This window comes from Schistosoma haematobium, chromosome 4 (genome assembly GCF_000699445.3).
Source record: "Schistosoma haematobium chromosome 4, whole genome shotgun sequence".
NCBI classification, from domain to species: domain Eukaryota; kingdom Metazoa; phylum Platyhelminthes; class Trematoda; order Strigeidida; family Schistosomatidae; genus Schistosoma; species Schistosoma haematobium.
Window position 1 is genome coordinate 4,134,168 of NC_067199.1, and position 24,888 is coordinate 4,159,055.

Consider the following 24,888-nt stretch of genomic DNA (forward strand, 5'->3'; position numbering starts at 1 on the left):
AAAACTTCACCATTTTCAATATAATACCATTGTCCGGTTCACTAATCCATGCCGTAACTTGGCCTTTTGTAGAAAGAATACAATAATTATGAACTTATTACTGTAGGGTCTAATGACAAAGTTATTGAAAACAATTATTCACTTAAATATTCTTTGTTTCTGAACATTCTATGAAGTATACATATCGTGGAAGCGCACTGCTAAAGAGTCCCTTAATAGGACGAAACGGCCGTCCAGTGCTTCCAGGTTTTCCATGCTGCTTTAGCTTCAATTGATTCATGAACTCAACTATTTAAAAAAATATACATATAAGTTAACTGATTTGATTCCATACTATCAGTTATTACTTGATACCATTCAAATTAGTTTATATAGTAGTTTTTACTGAAGACTTGATATCAGCTACAAAACAATGCAAAACCATAAAAATTATGTAAATCATTCATTGAATAACAATGTAATCTTCTCCCTTTAAGATATGAGAATACTGAATTCGATTTGATGTTTGATTGTTGTTAGTATATTGTTGAGAAGTCTCATACTAGACATTAACACCTTTCCAATGTGTTCCCTGATGTTCTCAATCGTCATATGATTGATCTCAGTCAGTTTATGATAAGTGTGCTCTTAATGCTATCTAGGTATTCAGTTATAGATAGTAATCAGTTATATGCTATATAAAAAAGTCAAACAGTGACTAGAGTTAGAAAACTAATTACTTAAGTTTCTTAAGTGTATAATTTTTATGTAAGGGTTAGTGATACTATTACCCAGTTGTCCAAACTTAAATACGTGGAGCGATATTTGAATCTGTATGTTAATCACTTGAAGTTGAATACTTCGACATTCTCTTTAGCATTTCGTTCCGAAGACTAATTGTAATATATATTGACTTCAAATACATCAGTATACCAAGAAGAAAGTATTCATTCTTTATATTAAATAATCATCCAGTGCTTCTAGGTTATCCATGGTGGTCTAGATTCAATTGACTCATGATCTCAACTAATAAAAATATTATAATATTCAAAAACCACTTTCTGATACTAATCAACATATGCTCACTAGTGACTGGCTTCAAGTGGTATTTCCTAGAGTTCTAGTGAGAAGCAGTGACCAGTGGAGTTCAACCGGGTCTGTTGTGAGATAGCAACTCACTGAAGACAATGGTGGATGTGTCACTCAATTTCGTGGATTAACTGAATTTAGACAAACATCGTTGGATGACGACAACACTTTCATGATAATCAGTTCATTTGTGTATATTCATATGGTACACATTGAATTTAATTGACATATTCATTTTAGTAACATTATTTTATTGAATTCCAATAATATTTTTATTCCCTTAAAAATTAAATTAGGGTTACTTATTTGGAGTCGCTGCAGAACGTTTAACTAAACGTTTACGATCAAACTTGTTCGACTCTATGCTGAAACAGGTAATCTATTGTTATATTTATCTTAGATTGTTGAAATTAGGCGACAGGAATTCCTAGACCTTGGTTTCTTGTTGGTTAGGACCTACCAACAATGTGTACATTTAATCTTTAGGGAAAGACGTTACCATTGAGTTATTCAGATAATGATTAAACTCCTATAGCACTAATATGTTTACAACTGATTGATAACTTAATACTGGTCAACCCCATGTCTGAACATCTCTTTAAGCATCGGTCGACATCTATCAACCGAACTGAAATATATCCACTAATTTAATTAGACTTGACAACAATTAGAAGTTACATAACACTATCTGAAAGGAATTCTGAACGTAGTTTATCAACAACCAGTTCCTTTTAATGCTGGATGTTCGAATAACCTTTTCAGCTTCTACGCTGGAAAATGTTACTGCTGACAGATGATAATTTGTTTTGAACTGTGCAAAAATTAATCGGAATTTTTAACTAGCCATCTTTTGCTGCAGCCATTTGTCTGTGAGGTTCTTGCCGATCAGGATTTTCCTGTTATCAATCTCACTAACTGCCATTCATTTAAGGCAAACTTACCAACAGGATCAAACAATAAATAATATGTATTTCCTGTTTCTCTTAAACACTTCCCGATTATAAATAAACAGTAATTAGTTAATTGCACTACTACAACTCAATTATTTTTTAAGGAAACGATGTGACGGAGAACTTGTTTATCTATGATAATCAGTTTTGTCAACCACTGATAAAACAATGGAGTCCTTAATGAGTGAAATTGAATTCACTAGAAGGCATAAGTCGCCTTAGAGTCGCTAGTACAAACTGTTAGTGAGTGCCAAGTAACACGAAACCTAGATTCAAGAGTTTCTGTCAACTTTCTCTAAAGGGAGTTTACTTAAGACTAAGCTTTCAACGAATATGAGTACATTGTTAATCAGCCTATGTCAGTGTATGCATACTTTATACGTAGAATCCTCCTTAAATTTTAACTATGATATTTTCAACTGTAGGTACACTGATGAAACGTTTCATTTAATTTAATATTCGTCACTTGGTTTCTGATGATACTCAATCGATTAAAATCAGTCTAATCTCAAAAATCAGGCGCTTAAGGAAATATATGTAATGATTCTCAGTACAACTACTAAGATTACAATAAATTTCTAGATGTAAAATGTATAACCACGTTACTTTACTATGTTCATTTTAGTTGAATTTATGAGTCAATTAAAGCTAGACCACCATGGAAAACCTGGAAGTACTGGACGACCGTTTCGTCCTAGTATGCAACTCCTCAGCAACGCGCATCCACGATCACACTACGCGAGATTCAAATCCACGACCTATCGATCTCGCGCTCGAACACTTAACCCTTAGACCACTGAGAAATCCCATACTTGGACGGAACAGTCGTCTGGTGCTTCCAGGTTTTCCATGGTGGTCTAGCTTTAATTGACTCATGAATTCAATTATTAAATGACTGGAATCTCCACAAAACCTCGCGATATTTTCCTTCTATCAAAATTAAGGAGATTGGTTGGTTCGATCGACCTGAAAATCGAGCTGGTGCACTTACTGCATTTCTGTCAACAGATGCTTCAAAAGTTGCTCAAATTAGTGGTTCCAGATTGAGTACAGCACTTGAAGCTGTGGTTTTAGTCATTGCTTCCCTGGTGATTGGATTTATTTATAGTTGGCAGTTAACTTTAGTTATGGTTCCATTCATACCAGTATTACTGTTATCCTCTCGTGTAAATGTAAGTGTTGTGTTTGTAATTTTTTTGGCTATATTCGTCTTTAAGCACTAATTTTCAGGTGAAGTTAAGTATTACATAACTTGTACGACGAATAACCAATTTGAAATCTATTCAAATGCAAACTTCTTGAAACTTGAAGGTCAATTCATATTAGACAGTATTAGTAATCGTGAAGCTTAGTTGCAATATTTTCGGCAAGACTATAATTTATGGACGAGACAATCAGAAGAGTTTGAGGGATTTCGAGACCACGGCGCCAACTTCAGTACTTAATGCTAACATAAGATCGGTTCACAGGGAATTTTTGTACAAAACGTGATAATTGAGAGGCTATAACAAATAAAACGGAGAGACTATAATTTGTGAACGAACCAACCAGATATCAGATAACAGATCTTGGATCTTGGCGCGAAAGTCTTTCATCCATTTGGCTAAATAAAGCTTTGGCATTATAGCTGATGTCAGTTCGTGATGAAAACCCTGTATATGATTCACAACTAAGGCAAATTATGACAATTATTGCGAACTGGATAATAATACCTGGCTCAGCCAGGTACTACAATATTTAGGGATGATTGGAGAGCGTACAGACTCCTACATAGGCTTGGTTATGTGCATCGTATCGTTATCCACAAGTGACATTTTATGTACTCAACAACCGGAGTGCACACAAACAATATTGAAGCTATGTGCTCAAGGCTGAAAGAATTCTTGCGACCTTATCACGGCTCCAGTGGTCGACTCTTCTGTAGCTATATGGCTGATTTCCTCTACTACATGCATTACGATTTTAGAACCTCTGAACCTCTTTCTAACATTAACAAGTTTTTGAACCATGTAAAAGAAGTGTATCCACTTTAATTCTTTAGTTTTGTATAATATATTTTTACTCTATACTAACTGTTTACTGATTGTCTCAAGGTCATTTAAGATTCATTTAAAGGTCACCCATATATTATAGTCTCGCCGAACCGTTCATCTCACATTCAAATATCGATTTGTTGTATAGCTAACCTACTATGGACTTTGACCACAGCATTGATAATACTCAATAGATAGTAGTTGGACATAAAATTTAAATGGAGTATACTTTGTGTCCCATTATGCGAATCTAAAACTCGAACACAGAATTCAATGCATCAGCAACTAGACTTCTCCATTAAGTTACTTCTGTGGACCATTTAATTCAGTGGTTACAAGTTGTTATCAGAGTATAACTATAGAAATTACTAGTATCATAGTGGTCAGTTCTTACAATACAAAACACTTATTTTGTTTGGTTAAGTGATTTGTAAATATCGATTAGATTGAAAATAACTCTTTATCTTTACTCGAAGCAAAAATCAACATTTTTGACGTCTTTATCTGCATATTCACTACATTATTCGCTCTCATAAGATTAGAATAATTCATTTTGTCTATTCCAAGGGGAAAGTTGAATCATGTATATATCCTCGTTCTTAGAAACGTCTATTACTCTTGAGGATTTAAATCGTTCGCTTTCTGATTAAACTGACAAGCAACTAGTTTTGTATCAATAAACAATATCTCTGACTGATACTATGTAGTTTGACAAAATCAATCCCATAAGGTACAGAATATTATTCTGATTCCTTGATGATACAAGTTAAATTTGGTAAAAACCTCACTCTATGACTTTTTGATTGAGATCATGAATCGACTGATGTTAGACCACCTTTGGAAACTTGGAAGGACTGGATGGCCGTTTCGTCCTATTGTGGGACTCCTCAACAGTGCGCATTCACGATCACGCTCGCGGGATTTGAACCCAGGGCCTTCGGTCTTGCGCGCGAACGCTTGATCTACTAAACCACTGAGCCGTCATCCAATGGTGATACTGTCTAACATCAACCAATCCACGAAATTGCGCGACCATCTTCCATTGTACTGAGGTAGATACCTGTCTCTCTCTATGACTTTTGTTCGAACACAAACTAGATAATTGTATAATATTTTGTGTGTATATTTATATTTTCATAGTTTTACATTCGTAATAAAACTACTGTCGTTTCATTCATTGGTATTCAGTTAACACACAAATTATATAGAACATTCTGAGATCCTAAGAATATAGATATGCATATATTGATCACTTGGCATTTCCCAATGTAGTGTTTGTCTAGATAGAGATGCGCCATGGTAACAATTACCGACTAGAACAAAGCCAAATCTAAAGAATTCCCTATCAACTACCTTTAACTACCTAACCTAATCATATGTATTTCTTTATTGATTGAATCAACAGTTTCTTTATCTAGTTTTCAAAGTAAATTTATGTTTACTAAATATATATTTATTTATTGTTTAGATGAAAAATGCATCAAAAATGGAAGATAAAATTGTTACTAAGGGGTTATCTATTGCCAAAGAATCAATTAGTGCTCATCGTACTATGAAAAGTTTATCATTGGAAGAATATTTTTATCAACGTTTTAAATTGACTTGTATTGAAAGTGCCAGGTAAAAAAATAGTTTAATCTTGATTTTGAATAGTAACTAAGTGAAATAGGATTTCGATGTGTTTTTTTTTTCCCTTTTTTTTTTAAAAAAATCGATGTCAGTAAAAGGGCGCTTGCTTGAACATCTGGGCTACCTGTTCCTGCCATCTAGATATTTCATCAAGTTATCTATTTTTGTTTGTTTTAATATATCGTTATGTTTATTAATCGCATGACCTATTCTTCTGCGTTTCTGAAAAGTGTACAACCTTTCGTTGTCAAAGTTACAAAAAACTCAATAAGACACAATGTAGTTGCTGGCAATATACAGCGAAAAGAATGCACATTATTCAGATGTTCATTTGGTGAACTGCTAACATCTAACTGGCGACCACTCGATATTTATCGCCAGGACTGACCAAGAAGAAAGAAACGGAAACTTGTTGAAATACTTTGCGCTGAGAATTCTATGTTGTACCAAAAATATAATATTGAATAAAGCTGATAATAATAATAATAATAATAATAATAATAATAATAATAATAATAATAATAATAATAATAATAATAAAGTAAATGATTTAGGTTGATGTCACTTCTCTATTTACAAATGTTCTAGTCATAGAAACAATTTAATTTTTTTGTGATTATATGATGAGATTATACGTTATGGACGAACCAATCACGTATAAGATAATAGATCTCGGATTTTGGCGCGAAATTCACTCATCCATTTGGTTAAGTAGGGTTTTGGCATTATAGCTGATATCAGTTCATGATGAAAAACTTTAAATCTAATCACCTAACCTTAATCATCAATTGTAAATCACAGTCCTAATTCCTCACATTGTTTTATAACTCTCATTTGGTTCCAGTTATTAGATGGATACTTTCAAGGTCAGTTTAGCGTTGCTCATAGGTCGTCCTTAAATTATAATCTCACCAATGATACTGACCATGGCAAAGTCAACATCCTAAAACATTTCTTAAAAGAATTAATATGTCGCAATTGCAACATACAATTCAGATTTCTCTAGACAAATAAATGGTGTTCCAATGAGGTCTACATTATGCCCTCTTCTAGTAGGCTGTTTTCTTACTAACTGGAAGAATTATATCATTCCAGTAATAATGTATATATCGATAATATCGTTATCATCTATGACGAAAACAGAGTGATTTTAATAAAATATTGCAAGAGTTCACAAATTGTCATTATCCTATTAGCTTTATAATAGAATTGAAGTTGGATTCAGAATTTTGTTTTGTTAATGTTTGACTGAAACGTAGATGAAATGTATCTTCACAACGATATTTATGCAATAAGCCAACTTAGAACAGATAGTATACGAATTTCCAGAATTGGATGGATGGTTCTTATGATTTGAAACAGAAATTTCATCTGTTCTCTATCTTTATGACCAAGAGGACATATACAGAAAAGACGAAATTGATCATTAGCTGAATAAAATTCAACGGACACTATTTGAAGAATAGTTTCCCTCTTAAGTTGTTTGTTATTAAACTGAGATCAACAAGTTAGGTTCAAATTACTCTCATGATTCTGCAGGAATTTTCATTCATGACCATTGAATTCAATGGAAATACGGATGGGGAGATACTAAAGGATAGATTATTTAGATTTGTGAAAACGCGGTTGGACCCAATAGAACTTCGAATTGTTTTCTTCAGTAAGAAAATTACACGAGAAAGTGTCAAGAATAAACTACTTCTTTGGATCACTTTGATGTGCACCTATCGGTTTAGTTGTTTTTGCTAAGCAAGTTATATTCAACGTACAAAGCAGGCACTTGGTAAACGAATATCTGATTGTTATGACTTTAAGTTGTGGCCGATTTTTACCCTGTGCTAATTGTTGTGTCCTTGACTGGAAAATTAGAGAGCAGCGTACTTATCGATCGATTCAATGACACATAAACACGTACGGACGGCCTAGAGTCTCGATTGGTCTCACTTCCCTGTCTAGCCCAGTCAGTTGAGTCCAGAACACAAGTCACAGCCTCGGAGATATGAATCATTGTATTTCAGACATGCTCTATTTATATACCAAACAAGCAAACCACATCGTACCATAAAAATAGTAAACAACATTTACACAATATGTAACGAATGAATTAAATAATAGCCAATAGGGAATGTACATTTAAAGTCCAAGGCCACCATAGACTTAACATGACAATGATTGGCATATTATTCTGTATCCACAACACTGATCATTACGGTAAAATGCTATCTAAAAAACAATAAAAATCGATCAAAAACCCAATCCATAAGTATATGGTCAACTGTGGTCACTTGCCACCACGGAAATTATCGTTAAAGATCGTCTACAAATTTAAATGCACTGGCTGGAAGAAAGTTTAGACAACGAATTTGTGCACATCTGAATTGATTTTCATTTGATTGAAGATGATTATTGCTTTTTATATCTTCAGTAGTATATCTTTTTAATGTTTTATTTTAAAAACCAAAAGTTCCATGAGCTTATTTCAGTAGTATCCATTCTTATTAGTTTCTCAGTTATGATCATGTATTATTGAGATCATTTATGTTGAGCTGTGATGTTGTTATGAAGAAACGCCCTGAATACACATGTATATTAGTAGACAATATTAATTCATTTACAGAAATTATAAGCTTTTGTGTGAGATTTACTAGTTTTAATTGAAAAGTTCAGATTTCGCGGTGTGGGATTGCGGATGCACACTGTTGAAGAGTCTCACAATAGGACAAAACAGCCGTCCAGTGCTTCCCGAATTTTCCATGGCGGTCTAGCTTCAATTGACTCATGATCTCAACTATGAAAAGTATTTGCTGAAATGAAGTTGGATGACACTGTGTGAATTGTTTCCAGCTTGTTTGCTAAACAGTTGATCATTTGGCACTGAACTAATTAATAACGCAAACAAAGACAACTGCATTTCACAAACTGTCTATAACCCGATATCTCAATTAACCAACGTAACCAAGTATGTGTTAAATATGGCGAGATAAGAATTCATAGTGTTCAATGAACATATTTCCTGGATTCCATTGCTGGAAAAAATTCAAATTCACCAAAACTTATAGCTAAAAGATGATCCACACATATCAATCTACATGGATCACTTATCAGTTCTTAATTAACGTCAACAAACAAAAAACTTAAATCCCTATATTAACCCTACAATTTTAAACCCCCGAATAAATTCACATCACAGGAGTCATATCTGTTTAGTTTTACTCTGTGTTATTTGTAATATTCATATATATGCAAGTTCAGGACAGCTCACAGAATCGTTCAAAGTAAAGACCGGTGTCACTCAAAGTTGTTTACTTTCACACTTTCTCTTTCTCTTGGTGATCGACTGGGTCATGAAGACGTCAAAATCCAGGGGGAATCATGGGATACAGTAGACAGCTAGGATGCAACTGGACAATCTAGACTTTGCAGACGATCTGGCTATTCTATCGCGAACGCAATAACAAATGCAGGAGAAGACGACCAGTGTAGCAGCAGCCTCAGTAGCAGTGGGTATCAACATACAAAAAGGGATAATCGAGATTCTCCGATACAACACAGCATACACCAATCCAATCACACTTAACGGAGAAGATTTGGAAGATTTAAAAAAATAAACATATCTGGTCAACATCATTGGTGAACACGGTGGATCTGATGCAGATGTGAAGACGCGGATCGGAAAAGCAAGAGCAGTATATCTACAACTGAAGAAAATCTGCATTTCAAAACAATTGTCTTCTTACCAACACCAAGGTCAGAATTTCCAATACAAATGTCAAGACAGTTCTATTGTATGGGGTGGAAACTTGCAGAACTACAAAATCCATCATCCAGAAGACACAAGTGTTTATTGACAGTTGTCCACACAAAACAATTCGGATCCATTGGCCAGACACTACCATCAGCAACCTACTATGGGAGAGAACAAACCAAATCCCAGAGGAGGAGTGAATCAAGAAGAATCGTTGGAAGTGGATAGGACACACATTGAGGAAAGCACCCAACTGTGTCACAAGGCAAGCCCTCACTTGGAGTCCTCAAGGTCAAAAGAGGAGATGAAGACCAAAGAACACATTACGGCGTGAAATGTAGATTGACATAAAAAGAATGAGCAACAATTGGATAGAACCAGAAAGGAAGTTTCAGGATAGAGTGTGTTGGAGAATTCTAGTTGGCTGCTGATACTCCATTGAGAGTAACATGCATAAGTAAGTAAGTAAGTAAGTAAGTAAATAAATAAGTAATATACAAGTTCATTTTATGTCGATCAAATGATTTCATTTTGATCTTTTTATTTAAATTTTACAGTACACATTTAATAGAAGCTGTTAAAATTGGTTTAGTTCAATCGTTTGCTTTATCTGGTCCCGTTCTTAGTTTAACTGCATGTTTTGCATTAGGAAATTATTTAATACAACAGAATGCTATTTCAATGATATCATTGTTCAAGTTAGTTTGGACTTTTTTTTCCATATGAGTGTATACGTGTTGTCTTTAAAACATGTTACATAATATAATGCATGTGTATCATTAGTTCAATTCATTTATAATTCTAAATAGGTTGTAGTCATTGTTGGATTATGGCTGGTAGTGGAACCTAGGATAGGTGCTTCTTATCTGTTATTAATCAACTGCACCTTGGTCTTGATGTTCACACTGAGATTCCAATTCAGCACTTATGCTCTGAACATTAACTCGTTTTTCATTAAATTACTGAGTTCAGATACCTAAATCTTGTTCAAACTGTATGAAAGTATTACTAAGGACTAGATCCAGCTGATAATTCCTAGACGGGATAAAACTCACTTCGATGCTAATCACAATGCAAATTTATTGAAACTTGTGAAAAAATGGCAATATCAAGATAATCCACTTCGGATAGACATATTTCAATACAAACTGATCACTTCTAGTAATTAACATCAATAGCAAGGAGGTCAACTTTGGAGCTGAAACTGTTTTTAATCTTTTTATTTCAACAGCAAATCGATTTATATCTTTTCACTCCGAAATTCCATATCCTCAGTTCTAACAGTCTAATGGTAATCTCATTAACCAGAAAGATAAATAGCAAAGATAGTAAATCGTTTTGTGGTAAAGACTGCACATAGTACTTGATGTTGACCAAAAATATGTATGAAATTTCAGTTGAATAATTTTAGATTGCGATCATTAACCGATTGATGTTAGCTCACCATTAGAAACTTGAAAACAGTAGACGGTCAACTCGTCCTATTGTGGGATTCCTCTGCAGTGCGCATCCACGATCCCACTTGCGAGCTTCTAACCTGGAGCCTAAAGTTTTGCACGCGAAAGCTTAACCTCTAGACTACTGAGACTGTCGGCATCCAACGGTGTTAATGTCTAACCTCAACAAATTCACGAAATTGAGCAACTATCTTCCATTGTACTGAAGTCAGTCAGTCAGTCAATGGTCTTGAGTGCTGTTAGAGGTATGAGAGAGGTTATCACTTCCCGGTTGCCCACACCGTGGAAGGGTTCCTCTGGAGGTGCCTAAAAAGGGAATTGGATTAGACGTGGTCTTAGTGACCTGAGAGCGTGACCGCAGTGCCCATGGGACAACTGCTTGAGGTCGGTCACACACGACCTTTTTATGGGTAAGTCTTGTGTAAGCTCCGTAATTGTTGAAACCTTACCGCCGGAGACGATATCCTTGGGATAAGGCGAGGTGTACATTTTTAGAGTCGACCTTTTCTAACCCCACCCCTCCTTGTGGGAAGACAGCATCGCTGTCATGCTGGTTGTCTGAAGGAAACACCTTACTGCTGTCACACCTCTGTACAGTCAGCAGTACGACTTCGCCTTCGGACCTTAGGTTCGCTGCTTTTAGTCTTACCGCTCTTCAATCGACCTGTCTGACATGGTAGGACCTTGAAGAACGGTTGTTGCAGCCATTATATCTTGGTTGCTTCATCACGATAAGCAAGCCCGACCACCACGTCAGGGTAGCAACAACGGTCGGGTTGTACTGAAGTAGATACCTATCTCTACCCAAAACGAATCATCTCCACTGGTCACAGTTTCTCTCTAGAACTTCGACAATTCCCTCACGAAGCTAGTCACCAGTGAGCACATGATTATCTGATTAAAACACTTTTATTGATTAGATGGTGGTTGGAGGTAGTCGACAAGAAACCCTGCACCCGGGTTTCGTGCTACTTGGTACTCGTCAGCAAGGTCTACCTGTAATCTTGAGGGAACTGGTGCTCCCTGATGGATTCGATCCCGTGTCACCCAGCTTCAGAGTCAGAGACGTTGCCACTGAGCTATCCGGGCCGCGACCGACCTCCTGTAGGGAGCACTAGTCCCCTCAATATTACAAGTACACCTTGCTGACGAGTGCCAATTAGCACGAAACCCGGGTCCAGGGTTTCCTGTCGACTACTTCTAACCACCATCTAGTCTCAACATGGTGCACGCAGTGTCGAGTCACCTAGACTGGTGGCCACATTGTAACTTGGTCGATCTGCACTATGAAAGACTTGACACACATGACATTGATCACCACTCAGTGATAAATCAATTGTAATTGCATTTTTATTGATTTACGTCACGACATTCTATCTTCCTGCTCGTACTTTTAGGCTACCATTATCAAAAATGTCTAAATATTTCAAAAAAATTTCCTGTTTAACTCTTGTTATAATCAACAAATCATGCATATTGAACTGATGTAATCACGTGTCTTTGTAAAGCTTAGCGATATGTCTTGAAGTTAATTACCTTAAAATCTGAACGTAATCATTAGTGATTAAATTTACCGTTCATTTTCATTTTTACTTTAAGAAATGCAAAGCAATTATACTGAAATTTATTCAAATATTCATCACTTCAAATTGTTATCATTCATATCAACACGAACATAAACGCACACAGAGAATGGGGAAATTCAACCCGAGAGAGAGAGAGACAAAAGGCTTAAAACAATAATACCGATGTCGGTGCCAAATTAGAATGATCATGATCATTCTGATAACCGAACGAAATCGACAATCCTTCTGTATATAGATTTGCATTATTTTTCATTAATTAAGGTTGGAGTATGAATGAACCATCCCTGAGATGTGACCGATTTACAGTCATATCACATAAGTTCTCTTACTTACAGGTTAAGATCACCTCTCGGATCCAAACCATGAAGTCTATATTAGTGGCAGGACCAATACAAATAATTAATGAATCTTTATTTGAATCCGTGCCTTAGTTTAGTACCCTCAATAGATCCTACTTACAATTGAACACTATGTCTTTATCCAATAGTAATTGAAGGTAAATAAAAGAATTGTTCATGAAATATTACTAGTCCTGAACAATATTACCTTCATACATTCACAATCAGATGTATGTAACGTATCGTCCTTTTCCAGTTGCCTGCATTGAGAAAGGACATTTCTTCTAATGGTACCTGAAAAGGAAATTAGGTTCTTATTACTCTTGTTGGGCTGCAAATGTGACCAAAAAGCCCAAGAGACAATTACTTTAGAACGACCTTTTTGTGAACAGTTTTTGTTATTATCAGAATGGGTTCTGTGAAGATTGTAGTAATTTCAACAGTTGAGATCATGAGTCAATTTAAGCTAGATCACCATGGAAAGCCTGGAAGCACTGGACGGCCGTTTAGTTCTTTTGTGGGACTCCTCAGCAGTGCTCATCCACGACCTTGCCTTGCGGGATTCGGACCCAGGACCTATCAGTCTCGAGCCAGGACGAAACGGCCATCCAGTGCTTCCAGGTTTTCCATGGTGGTCTAACTTCAAATGACTCATGATCTCAACCGTTGAAGTTTTTGTTATGTTAACTACTTTTCAAGCCTTACTTCCGGCACCGGAAATACATGAAGTAAAATTAGGTGTCGTACTTTTAGATTTTACACTTCAATTCTTCCTTCCGTTGTGGAGAGGCTGCATGGCTGATGTAAAACTAAATGAGCAAAATCATGCATTAATTATTTACTTGTGTCATGCCGTTAGAGTTTAGACTTCTCGAATAGAGTCCACTCAGTAATTATAATATATGGTTGAAGATGATCAGTAACATCGAACATAATCTTTAAGAGTGATGCAGTTGTATTGATTTACTATCCTTTTTTAAGTCTTCAGCTACTCGTCACTTCTTAATTCTTACGTCTAAAAATCATGAAATTCAATAATTTCCACAATCCCATACTGACAATTCCTGTTTTGTATAAAATATCTTTTACGAATAATTTAACCTTACTGATCAAAACTCATCACTCTTAAGGATATAATTTTTCTTACTCTGTATTTATGACCTCTTCTAAACACCAATAATGTTATCAAAGGACGGGTTTACTGCGCAGCAGTTCGTTCCGTCCTACTTCATGGCAGTGAAACATGGCCGGTAATAGTAGAGGATATTCGTAGGTTACTAGTATTCGATCATAGGTGCCTTCGAACCATTGCTCGTATATCCTGGGACCACCGAGTATGTAATGCAGTTGTTAGGAAACGGGTACTATGTAAGGATGGCAAACTAATTGATGAAGTAGTGAAACTTCATCACTTGAGATCTCTCGAACATGTGTTACGTATGCCGAACCGCCTACTGCCCAGACGAGCGATGTTTTATGGTGTAGGAGTAGGTTGGAGGAAAGCTATGGGCGACTAGACCAAAACATGGTACAAATCCATGAAGTCATTGACAAGTGGACTGAACCATCTTGGTAGGTGTAGACTATCTGGTTCTGATTAGCGAGACGATAGCAACCGATGGTTAGAGACCCTGAATGGCATGGCTCAAAATCGTTTGCAATGGTTCAGGTCCATCCACTCTTTGTGTTCTCTCAAATTCTAATCTTATGATTTCTTGATGTCCTTTTATTTTTCTCTTTCCAAATTCATTTCACTATATTATGCTCCTTGAATAACATCTCGAAACCCTAGTGTTTCCAACTACTGCTTATACTTTTACTACTTCTACCAATATGGGATTTGAATCGACCACTGTATTTCTATGCTAATGTGGTATGACAACCTGAACTTATGCACGTACGTAGGTACGAAGTTCTACGTTGTTATTGACTAAGTACTATGTAGTGTTTAAAACTCAATTGAAGTGGTTATATTCGCAATGTAAAGTTAGTGTATATATCAGTGAATGAACATTTTGTTGTTTGCATATTGATCTATAATATGTGCTATCCTCTGTAGTCTGATTCAGTTACGATATTTACCTCGTACGGTATATCGAAACACACTAAGCTAATGAGGAAATTATGTGAGTTAGAAGTTTTAATGATCAAGGTGAATTATGATGTACATAAATCATGAGTGTTGATGCGTTTGTCCTCTATGACCAAGATAACGATATATGGGCTTAGAACTTAACTTGGGAATTACCTACTTCCTGTAATAACATATCACGAATGTAACTCCTTGCTCACTGTTTGACTCTGAGGCGACAGTTAAACTACCTGATTTTCGTGACATGTGATATGTCTAGTCAGGTTCAAGCTGCCAGTATCATAACTGATGTTACCAACGGATATTTATATTCTGACTATTTGACTACTGGTTTTTTGCCATTCAGATTAGAATTATGATGACTTGGTTGAATAGCTAATGAGATGAATAGCGGTGGCATGGGATCGATGTTTAGAGTTTAACTAAAAATTTTTTAAGTAATCAATTCTCTTAGATTGCTCAATAAAACTCCAAGTACCGTAGCCAAGGAATCGCTGGTTGATACATTATCAGGTGTATTTTCAATTTTGGTATATTTTATTTAATCTTCATTAAAATCTTGGGCTTTAAAGTGATTTTATACATATTATTCAGCGGATTCGTTATACCTTTCTGGATCATATTCTTTATATCTAATATGTTTTACTTTCATCGAAATAACTACTATTACTTCTATTGATCCTATATTCATCATGATGATTTCATCGTGTATTATTGATCTGGCTTCTTGTCTTGGATCCATATACATTTTATTTAGACTCTTATGTCAATTTTGACCGACTGTTGTCATTAAAGGGGACATATTCTTATAATAATAAAAATAATAATAATGGATTTTGATAGCTGACATCACTGATTGAAAACCGGACAGCTGTTTTATCTTAACATGGAAATCTTTAGGAGGGAACATCCACGAACCAACGGGGGGATCTATCTCTGGATCTTCAGTTTCGAAGCCTTATTACCAGTATCTGCAAACCATGGGGCAAGGCGATGTGTAATATCAGGAGTTCTAGTGAAAAATCATGATCATCAAAGTTCTGTCGCCTTAAATGTGAGACAGTTATTCACCACAAACAATTGAAGATGGTTGTGCAATATCGCAAATTATTTGAGGTTAGATATGCAAAGAACTCGATGCCAACTCACTAGTCTAAAGGTCAAGCACTTACTTTGAAACCAAAGGTCCTGAGTTTGATCGCTAACAGGTTGATGAGTACGGACTATTAGGGATTACCATATTAAAACGAAATACCTGTGTAGGGTTTCCAAGTTTTCACTCAGTCCATGATGTAAGCTGTGGACATATAATAATCTCCATTAGAAATACAATATTTCTGCATATATATTTTTATATTTAGCATTTTTTCTAAAATACAGTAGTATAGTGATTTTTTACCTTTTTTGTTTTTGATGGAGTATTGTTCTCTGAGCTGGATGGTTTGGTTGTGGGACTTTTATCGTTCTTCTGAACGACATCATCAGCACAAACTTCAGGCAGAAGTGAAGTGTTCGACATCATTCAGAAGAACGATGAAAGCTCCATAACCAAACCATTCAGCTCAGAGAACAAAACTCTATCAAATTCATCCACCTGAACTACAAATCTTCACCACTTTTATTGTTGTCTATCAGCTCAGATCCTAAAATTTATATCCCAAATCCTAGTCCAAACGTCATAAATTATTTATCACCAATCCTTAACATCACCTGGTTGAGATCATTATAATAATAGATATACCCTTTCTTTAATCATTTATTTTTAGAGTTTTTATCACATTTAGTATGTGTTCACAAGCTCTTGGTCGAATCACTGCATTTACTACAAAAACAAAAGAAGCTGAAGAAGCTATGAGACGTATATTCACTGTTATCGATCGTAAACCAACCATAGATACTAATCAAGGTGATCAGCCAAAAGAAACATTCAGTGGTCATATTGAATTTAAACATGTAAATTTTAGATATCCAACAAGACCTGAAACAAAAGTGCTTAACGTAAGTGATTCAAAAAAGTATTTAGTTCAACTGTTAATTCATTGTCTTTAAAGTATTTCATAAACAATCTGTACTAAAAACAATTTTTTGTATATCTTCTTATATTACTGATTCATTTACTTACTTACTTACGCCTGTTATTCTCAGTGGAGGAGCATAGGCCGCCCACTAACACTCTCAGTTTAATGCTGTCCTGGACAATCCTTTCCAGCTCTTTCCAGTTGTTATTCATCCTTTTTATATCTGCCTCTATTTCCCAACGTAATGTGTTCTTTGGCCTTCCTCTTTTCTGCTTCCCTTCAGAATTCCAAGTTAGGGCTTGTCTCGTGATGCAGTTTGGTGATTTCCTCATTGTGTGTCCTATCCACTTCTAATTTCTCTTCATCTAGAAGCTGGTTTGTTTTCTCCCACAGTAGGCTGTTGCTGATGGTATCCGGTCAATAAACATTGAGTATCTTATGTAATTAGATGGATAAACATGCCATCAGTCACTACTAAATGGTGAACCAATTATTAAGAATGATGATCTTGTCTGCAAAGACGATGACAACTTCACAGTTAAGCCATTCTCTAGGTTCTTCAACATCACTTTTATAATTATCTTCTTGAAATTCGCCTCTCCCAACTATGATTTCCAAAAAGTAACCGTTCATTTGATGTTCTTCTTACAATTATATTTTCACTTATTTGAGACAATAAAGACCGGTGTTTTGAATAAATAGTCATCGAATTATCTCAAACCTGATCTTGAAAACAATAGATATTACTAGTTGGAATGTTATATTAACCGGCATAGTAATTTGTCAATTATGACAGTTATGTGTACGAGACGTCATCGAACAATGTAAAGAAAACTAGCAGGAATACGATAAATAACTCCAAACGGCTTATTTCTGTCTACTACATGACCGCTATCGATCACGTATGGTGGAACTGAGCTGCGTATTGTCATGATAATACCTTTTCCCAACCACGAAGGGAGGTGTTCACCAACTCTTTGGTTCAGTTGTCTAATAGTGAGTCCAATATAGCTTTCTCCACAGGAGCAATTGAATTTGTAGATACACATAGAAGTGGCATAACCAGGTAACTTATCCTTTAGTTGAGGAATCCCCATAGATCGGATCGAGTACGATAGACAGAGGTTGGCTACATTAAACGTTCTCTTTAGTGCTCTAATCAGTCTATCACGTAGTATATCACCAGCTGCATCTCCATTGAATTGCAGCTTCAAGAAGAGAGGTTTCTTACTAGCTGTTGACGTCGCTATTTTCTTGTTTCTTATATACAAGTATTTCTCTAGGAAACCTTGTGGATAACCCATTTCAATCAACATATTATGTATGAGTTCTAATTCCTTATTAATTATATCGACTGAGCATATCTTAATAGCTCTATTTGCCAAACATTTGACTAAGTTTCTCTTATAATGAAGGTGTACAAAGCTTAAGAGATGTGTGCATTGCCTTGATGAAGAGCTTTTTCTACACATATTTCTAATGATAGAACTATTTTGTTTTCTGTTTAACAAAACTTCAAGGAAATATAGTTTATTATCTAGTTCCTCTTCACATGTAAATTTAATTACTGGATGTTTGTTGTTAAATAGTTCTAATAGTTCTTCTTTTATCTGATGTTCTGATCGGCAAGAATGAAAGTGTCATTAACGTGACGACAGTAGAAGTTAAGCTTATTGATAACCTCTTTGAGAGTTCTAGTTTCTAGTTTCGCAAGGATAAGACCTAGAGGTGAACCCATCGCTATACTATCAATTTGTCAATAATATGTGTCATTAAAGACAAAATGGACATTCGTTGTACATTTCAAAAGTAATTCTTTGAGAGCAACCTCGGGAATTCCAATATTGATTGTGAACTGGGAAGGAACATCCTGAGATATCATCCGTTTCCCTTTTATGTTCAAATGTCCCACTTTGGAAATGAAATCCAAGACGTCTTTCATGTTTCTGTTGATGACTAGTTTGTGTAAGGGATCTAGGATTCGAACTAGCCACTTTGCAATTTTATGATAAAACGTATTATACATATCTAAAACTGGACGAAGATCTGTTATGCGAACTTTGGGTAAACCATAAAGTCGCAGTGTGTTCGATCCAATGGGTTTAAGTGAGTCGTGTATGTTTGGAGTAAGTATTCCTCTTCTTTTTTTTTAATCCCAAATTTCTTTACATTGATCATTATTATTCTATTAACTAAACACTTCATTTCTATTTTATAAATCCATCATAGAATTTTACATATTCTATTCAACCGGGAAGTAAAATTGCATTAGTTGGTCAATCTGGTTGTGGTAAATCAACACTTATACAATTATTACAACGGTTCTATGATCCAACAGATTATGGTTTAGAGAATGGTATATTTTTTGATGGAATTAATCTACGTCAATTAGCTCCATGTTGGATAAGACGACAAATTGGTATTGTATCACAAGAGCCAATATTATTTAATATTAGTTTACGTGATAATATTGCATATGGTGATAATAGTCGTATTGTATCAATGGATGAAATTATAGAAGCGGCAAAATTAGCTAATATACATGATTTTATATTATCATTACCTAATGTAAGTTTTGTTACAAGTTTAAATATATATTGAATAGTGATTACGAACTTACACCTGTTACTCCTCGTCGAGGAGCATAGGCCAACCACCAGCACTCTCCATCCAAACCTATCCTGGGCAATCCTTTCCAACTCTTCCTAGTTGTTATTCATCCTTTTCATATCTGCTTCTGTTATCCGACGTAATGTCTTCTTTGACCTTCCAGTTTTCCACTTCCTTTCAGGATCCCAAGTTAGGGCTTGTTTCGATAGATGTATTATAGTGCAGGAGAATACAGGTGATGACAACCGATTATATTCTGTACAAAACTACAGAATTACTTTAGAAGATAGAAAAAACACACTCCGAAACTCTTTTGGTGTTGTTTACTTGAATTTAACCATTGGTGTTCACGACAGCAATTGACCGGTCTCCTGTTGGTATATGCGCATACTGTGCGGACTGCCTCGATATTCCCTTAGGTCACAAGCAAAGATCGATAGTGGAATCCAGCTTGACGAGCGTTTTGTCCTATTTGGGACCCGTGAGCTGGATATCCCTGCATCTCAGAGTTGATGTTCACTCTGTGACTCGAACCCAGCACCCTATTGCACAAGCAAGTGGTTATCAAGACTCAATAGCTAAGTGGATAACGCGATGCTGCTTGAAGCGAACGGTACAGGGTTCGAGTCCCAACGTCAACATGATACTCCAAAATCATCATTAATTGTCTCAGATTTGACTGTTTCTCCTTTTCTATACTAATTGATTTCTGTTCCCGTTCTTCCCTCTTCGATCTTCACAATCTTCTACTGCCAGACATTTTATTCCTGACTAGCATTATATACTACTTATGTCGATATAAGCAGTACACCACATATTACCTGTCCAATAAATATGCCAACTGAGGTTTCTCGGGCTTTTCTATCGCTTCATTCACCATCTGGATGACTGTTGATAGACTTAAGTTAGTGAATACATATATGTACACGATTCTATCAAATATTTCGGAGTTTAGAAGATAGACTACGTGGTTGAGTTCTGAGCGATTGTCGTCACAAATGGTTGGTGACGTCCTATTTTAATTATCAGTAATTAGCTGACGGGTCAAACGGTTTATGTGTTAACGCTACAATTATTTGATTCGACTGCATGAATTCTTCAAAAATGCTATCCGGAACAACTCAAAAGTACTTAGCTTGAAAAGCTCAGTCATTCACAAATATAAATATACCCTGGAAGAGGGTCATTTTAAATCAGTTTCCAGACCCCATCTAGGCTTGAATAGGGCCTGAATAACATTCAGTTTGTGTGGGGGCTGGGATACTGCCCGGGTTCCCAAACCGAAGCAGGCGGTTTTCTTAGTTGACGGCACCCGGAGCCTTCGACTTAAAAGTCTAATCCACAAGGTAGTAGAGCGATGTTAGGGGATGCAGACTCATGGTAGCCGGTGACCAACAATAGGTTCATACGCTATTTTTCCATTCAGGATACTGCAGTCCATGTGCACCATTGGTTTGGAATGAGGGTTTTCCAACTCCTCTAGGTGGACTGTCCGTGTCCACTAGCCCGGTTAAAGCGTCGGACATTCGCTTTTCGTCCTCTCAACTTCGTAAACAACACTCGTGTGACACGAAAGCAGTGAATAGGACTTTTCTGACAGTGTAGCATACGCGTGTTCATGTGAGAGTATTTGGAGAGAGAGACCTAACTCTCCTCACTCTCAGCCGTATTGGGGTATTTGGAGGCTTATAATTACTGTTTCTGTTATGACCTTGGATGTCTGACTTTTCGATCACACGACTTATCTACCAATCCGAATACGACTTATACGAATCTTCACACTAGGCCAACCAATGACGTTCAACCGGTGTGGGCAGTTTAGCGTCCTTATTGGTCCTATGTCCTACGAGCCCTTCCACTTGAGTCCAGAACACAATACCAGCTTCCGAATCAGAGCAGATCAGACCAGATCATTTATTTCAGACATACTTGGTTTATATATCAATCAGACAAACCGCAACGTACCATAAAATAGGAAATAATATTGTACACAAATAAGCCCAAAAAGTGGCTGTGAATGAGGGAGGCAGTAGTTAATAAACTGAACATAACTTAAGGACCGTAAATCGTACAATAATAAATTATAGGTCAAAATAAAGCTTATCATAAAAGGAATATAAATATCCATAGTGTAATTGTTGCGTAGTTATACAATAAGAATATTTATAGAATATTAGTCCATGAATAGTCCTTGGAATTTACCTGTAATTTAATCTCCACTCGGATATAACAGTTTCTATCAAGTTCGATCACGGTTATTTTTTTTTGATTGAAATCATGAGTCAATTGAAGCTAGACCACAATAGAAAACCTGAGAGCACTGGACGGCCGTTTTGTCCTAGTATGGGACTCCTTAGCAGTGCGCATCCACGATCCCGCTCCCCACGAGATTCAAACCCAGTCTCCGGCCAGGTGCTTAACCAACTAGGTCACTGAGCTGACATCCAATGGTGTTAATGTCTAACCTCAACTGTTATTATTGTCAATCCTCTATTATTATTATTATTATTATTATTATTATTATTATTATTATTATTATTTAATAGGCATATGAAACATTAGCTGGACAAGATGGTTCACAATTATCCGGTGGTCAAAAACAACGTATTGCTATAGCACGTGCATTAATTAGAAAACCATCATTATTATTATTTGATGAAGCAACATCAGCATTAGATAATGAAAATCAACGTTTAATACAAAAATCATTAAATGATGCCATGGTAACATGTACATCGATTATTATTGCACATCGTTTAAATACAATTCAAAATGTTGATTTAATTATTGTTTTATCAAATGGTCATATTATTGAATATGGTCAAATGAATGAATTACTTTCTAAAAAAGGTGAATTTTTTAATTTATATCAATTAGATAATACAAAATATGAATAAATAAATTTTTTTTTGATTTTTTTGGGAAAAAAAAGAAAAAAAGAAAACAACAACAAAAATGCAAAAAAAGATAAATTAGAGTATTTTTCTCATTTTTTTCTTTCCTTTTTTCTTCTCTCTAAAAAAAAATCCAAAAAAACAAATAAACAAGCAACCATTTGAAATAACCCTGTTTTTGGTTCATGAGAGAAGTTAATCATTCAATGAATTTTTATTCTTCATAATTTCACAATCATAATTACCGGTTTAGTTGTGTTTTTTTTTTGAAAAACGAACTTCTTATTGTTCACTTTTATTGATCTTTTTCTTTTTCTTTTTTCTATTCTTTTCATGATACTCATTTTTGTTTTTTTTTTTTTGTTACCCTCTTTCTTTCTGCTACTTATACAATAGTTATCATTACATTCACAAATGTTCTGTGATTATTTATTCATAAATATATCTATAAATAAGATGTGAAAAATAAAGCATATTGTTAATAAACATAGATTGTGGTTAGCAGTGGAATATAGGATGATCGTTCCGTCCTATTCAAGACTCGTCAGCTGAATGTATCTATACCTCAGAGTTGATGTTCACTCTGAGACTCGAACTCAGTATCGTTCACTTCAAACTCCATCACCTTATCCACTTAGTTACTGAGTCCTGATATATTATTTTACTTATTATTATAATTTGTTTAATGATCAATGAGGATTTGGATAATCGCGTTGCTGATGCATAAAACTGAATTTTGACCAATCTTCATTGGTCAAAGATATATATATCTTGTATAAACATTATTTAAAATGTATATATCGTGGAAACAGCGAGATCGCAGATGATCGTTTAGTTCTACTTGACGCTTCACAGATGAACGTACCTGAATTCCAATGTTGATGCTTATATTGAAACTCGAACCTAATGTGTACTGCTACCTATGCTAATGCACTATACACTTATCTATTGAACATAGTAATCAATAGATTCAAATAATTACATGCGCGTTCAAGCATCGTAAATAACAGTATTTGGTCAATGAATCAGTAATTAAGCAACCAGAATAGTGATAACGATATTTATCATTTTGACTGCTTTGAAGCTAGTAAATTTTGATTCCGGAAATAATCTTGTTACTTAAATACAATTTAAGTAGGTAAACGATAAATACAAATTCACACAACCCGTTGTTCGTACAACATCGAATGTGTTTTATTAATTTCTCGTCATGGTAGATTTTCTCCTTGGTTGTTTAGATACCGGCTTTCTATCCTGTCATTAGTCTCTCATTCTTTATATATATATACAAAATGGTTTCTGGTATTCTTTAAAAAATTCTTCAACACTGGAGAGTACCTGAGAAAATCGTCAACATCATCCGGACTTTATACGACGAGCTACATTTGCAAAGTGGTGCATGGAAGACAGCTGTCAGACTCATTCCAAGTAAAGACCGGAGTCAGATAAGGTTGCCTACTCTCTCCTTTCCTCTTTCTTCTGGGGGTTGACTGGATTATGAAAACCTCGACATCTGAGGGCGGAACACGAAATAGAATGGACAGGTTGGATGCAACTAGACAATTTTGACTTCTCAGATTACCTATCCCTTATATCATACACATCAACAAATGCGCGTCAAGACAACCACTTTAGCAGAAGCTTGTTCATCAGTAGGCCTCATCATACAGAAAGGAAAAAGCAAGATCCTAAAATACAACACAGAGAACACTAAACCAATCACAGTTGATGGAGAAACTGTGGAAGAGGTGGAAACTATCACGTACCTGAACAGCTGCATCATCGACGAACATGAAAGATTTGATACAGATGCAATGGCGTGAATTGGCAAAGCAAGGACAGCATTCCAACAGTTGAAGAACATATGGAATTCAAAACACCTGTCCACAAGTCAATATCAAACTCAGAATCTCCAATACGAACGTCGAGACAATTCTACTGTACCGAGTTGAAACTTGGAGAACTACTACAACCATCATCAAAAAAGTACAAGTATTTATAAACGATTGTCTACGCAAGATACTTAATGTCTATTGACCGGATATCATCAGCAACAACCTACTATGAGACAGAACAAACCAACTTCCAACTGATGAGGAAATTAGGAAAAGTCGTTGTAAGTGGATAGGAGACACAATGAGGAAATCATCATACTGCGCCAACTTAGAATCCTAAATGGAGAAGAAAAAGTGGAAGGCCAAAGAACACACTGATTTGGGAATCTAAAGTAGACATGAAAAGAATGAATAGCATCTGGAAAGGATAGTCCACCAGAATTGTGGTGGTTGGCGTATACTCCTCCATGATAGATAACAGGCGTAAATAATGATTATCATCGTTGAAGTATCGTTGTATCGATTAGTTATTGATTTATCATATTCAAATTTATATTAAAAATACCTTCTATTGTCCATATTGTCCAAAGTTTTCTCATTGTGAAAACCGTTTGTTTATTTTTAAACTATTTA

General features: G+C 35.6%; 1 protein-coding gene across 2 annotated transcripts in view; it reads left to right on the forward strand.

The window, feature by feature from the left end:
- ABCB1_1 (Multidrug resistance protein 1) overlaps positions 1-24,334 on the forward strand; it is an 81,393-nt gene extending 57,059 nt beyond the window's left edge. Inside the window, exons 15-21 of one of the 2 annotated variants that reach the window (XM_051215480.1) lie at positions 1,365-1,442; positions 2,963-3,190; positions 5,520-5,671; positions 9,983-10,123; positions 16,665-16,896; positions 19,146-19,484; positions 22,073-24,334. In XM_051215480.1, the coding sequence (XP_051065992.1) occupies positions 1,365-1,442; positions 2,963-3,190; positions 5,520-5,671; positions 9,983-10,123; positions 16,665-16,896; positions 19,146-19,484; positions 22,073-22,423 (1,521 nt within the window). In that variant the 3' untranslated portion in view covers positions 22,424-24,334. Of the gene's footprint in view, positions 1-1,364; positions 5,143-5,519; positions 5,672-9,982; positions 10,124-16,664; positions 16,897-19,145; positions 19,485-22,072 lie in introns of those variants that run through there. The other variant, XM_051215482.1, reaches the window with a different exon arrangement.
- The last annotated feature ends 554 nt before the right edge of the window (positions 24,335-24,888 follow it).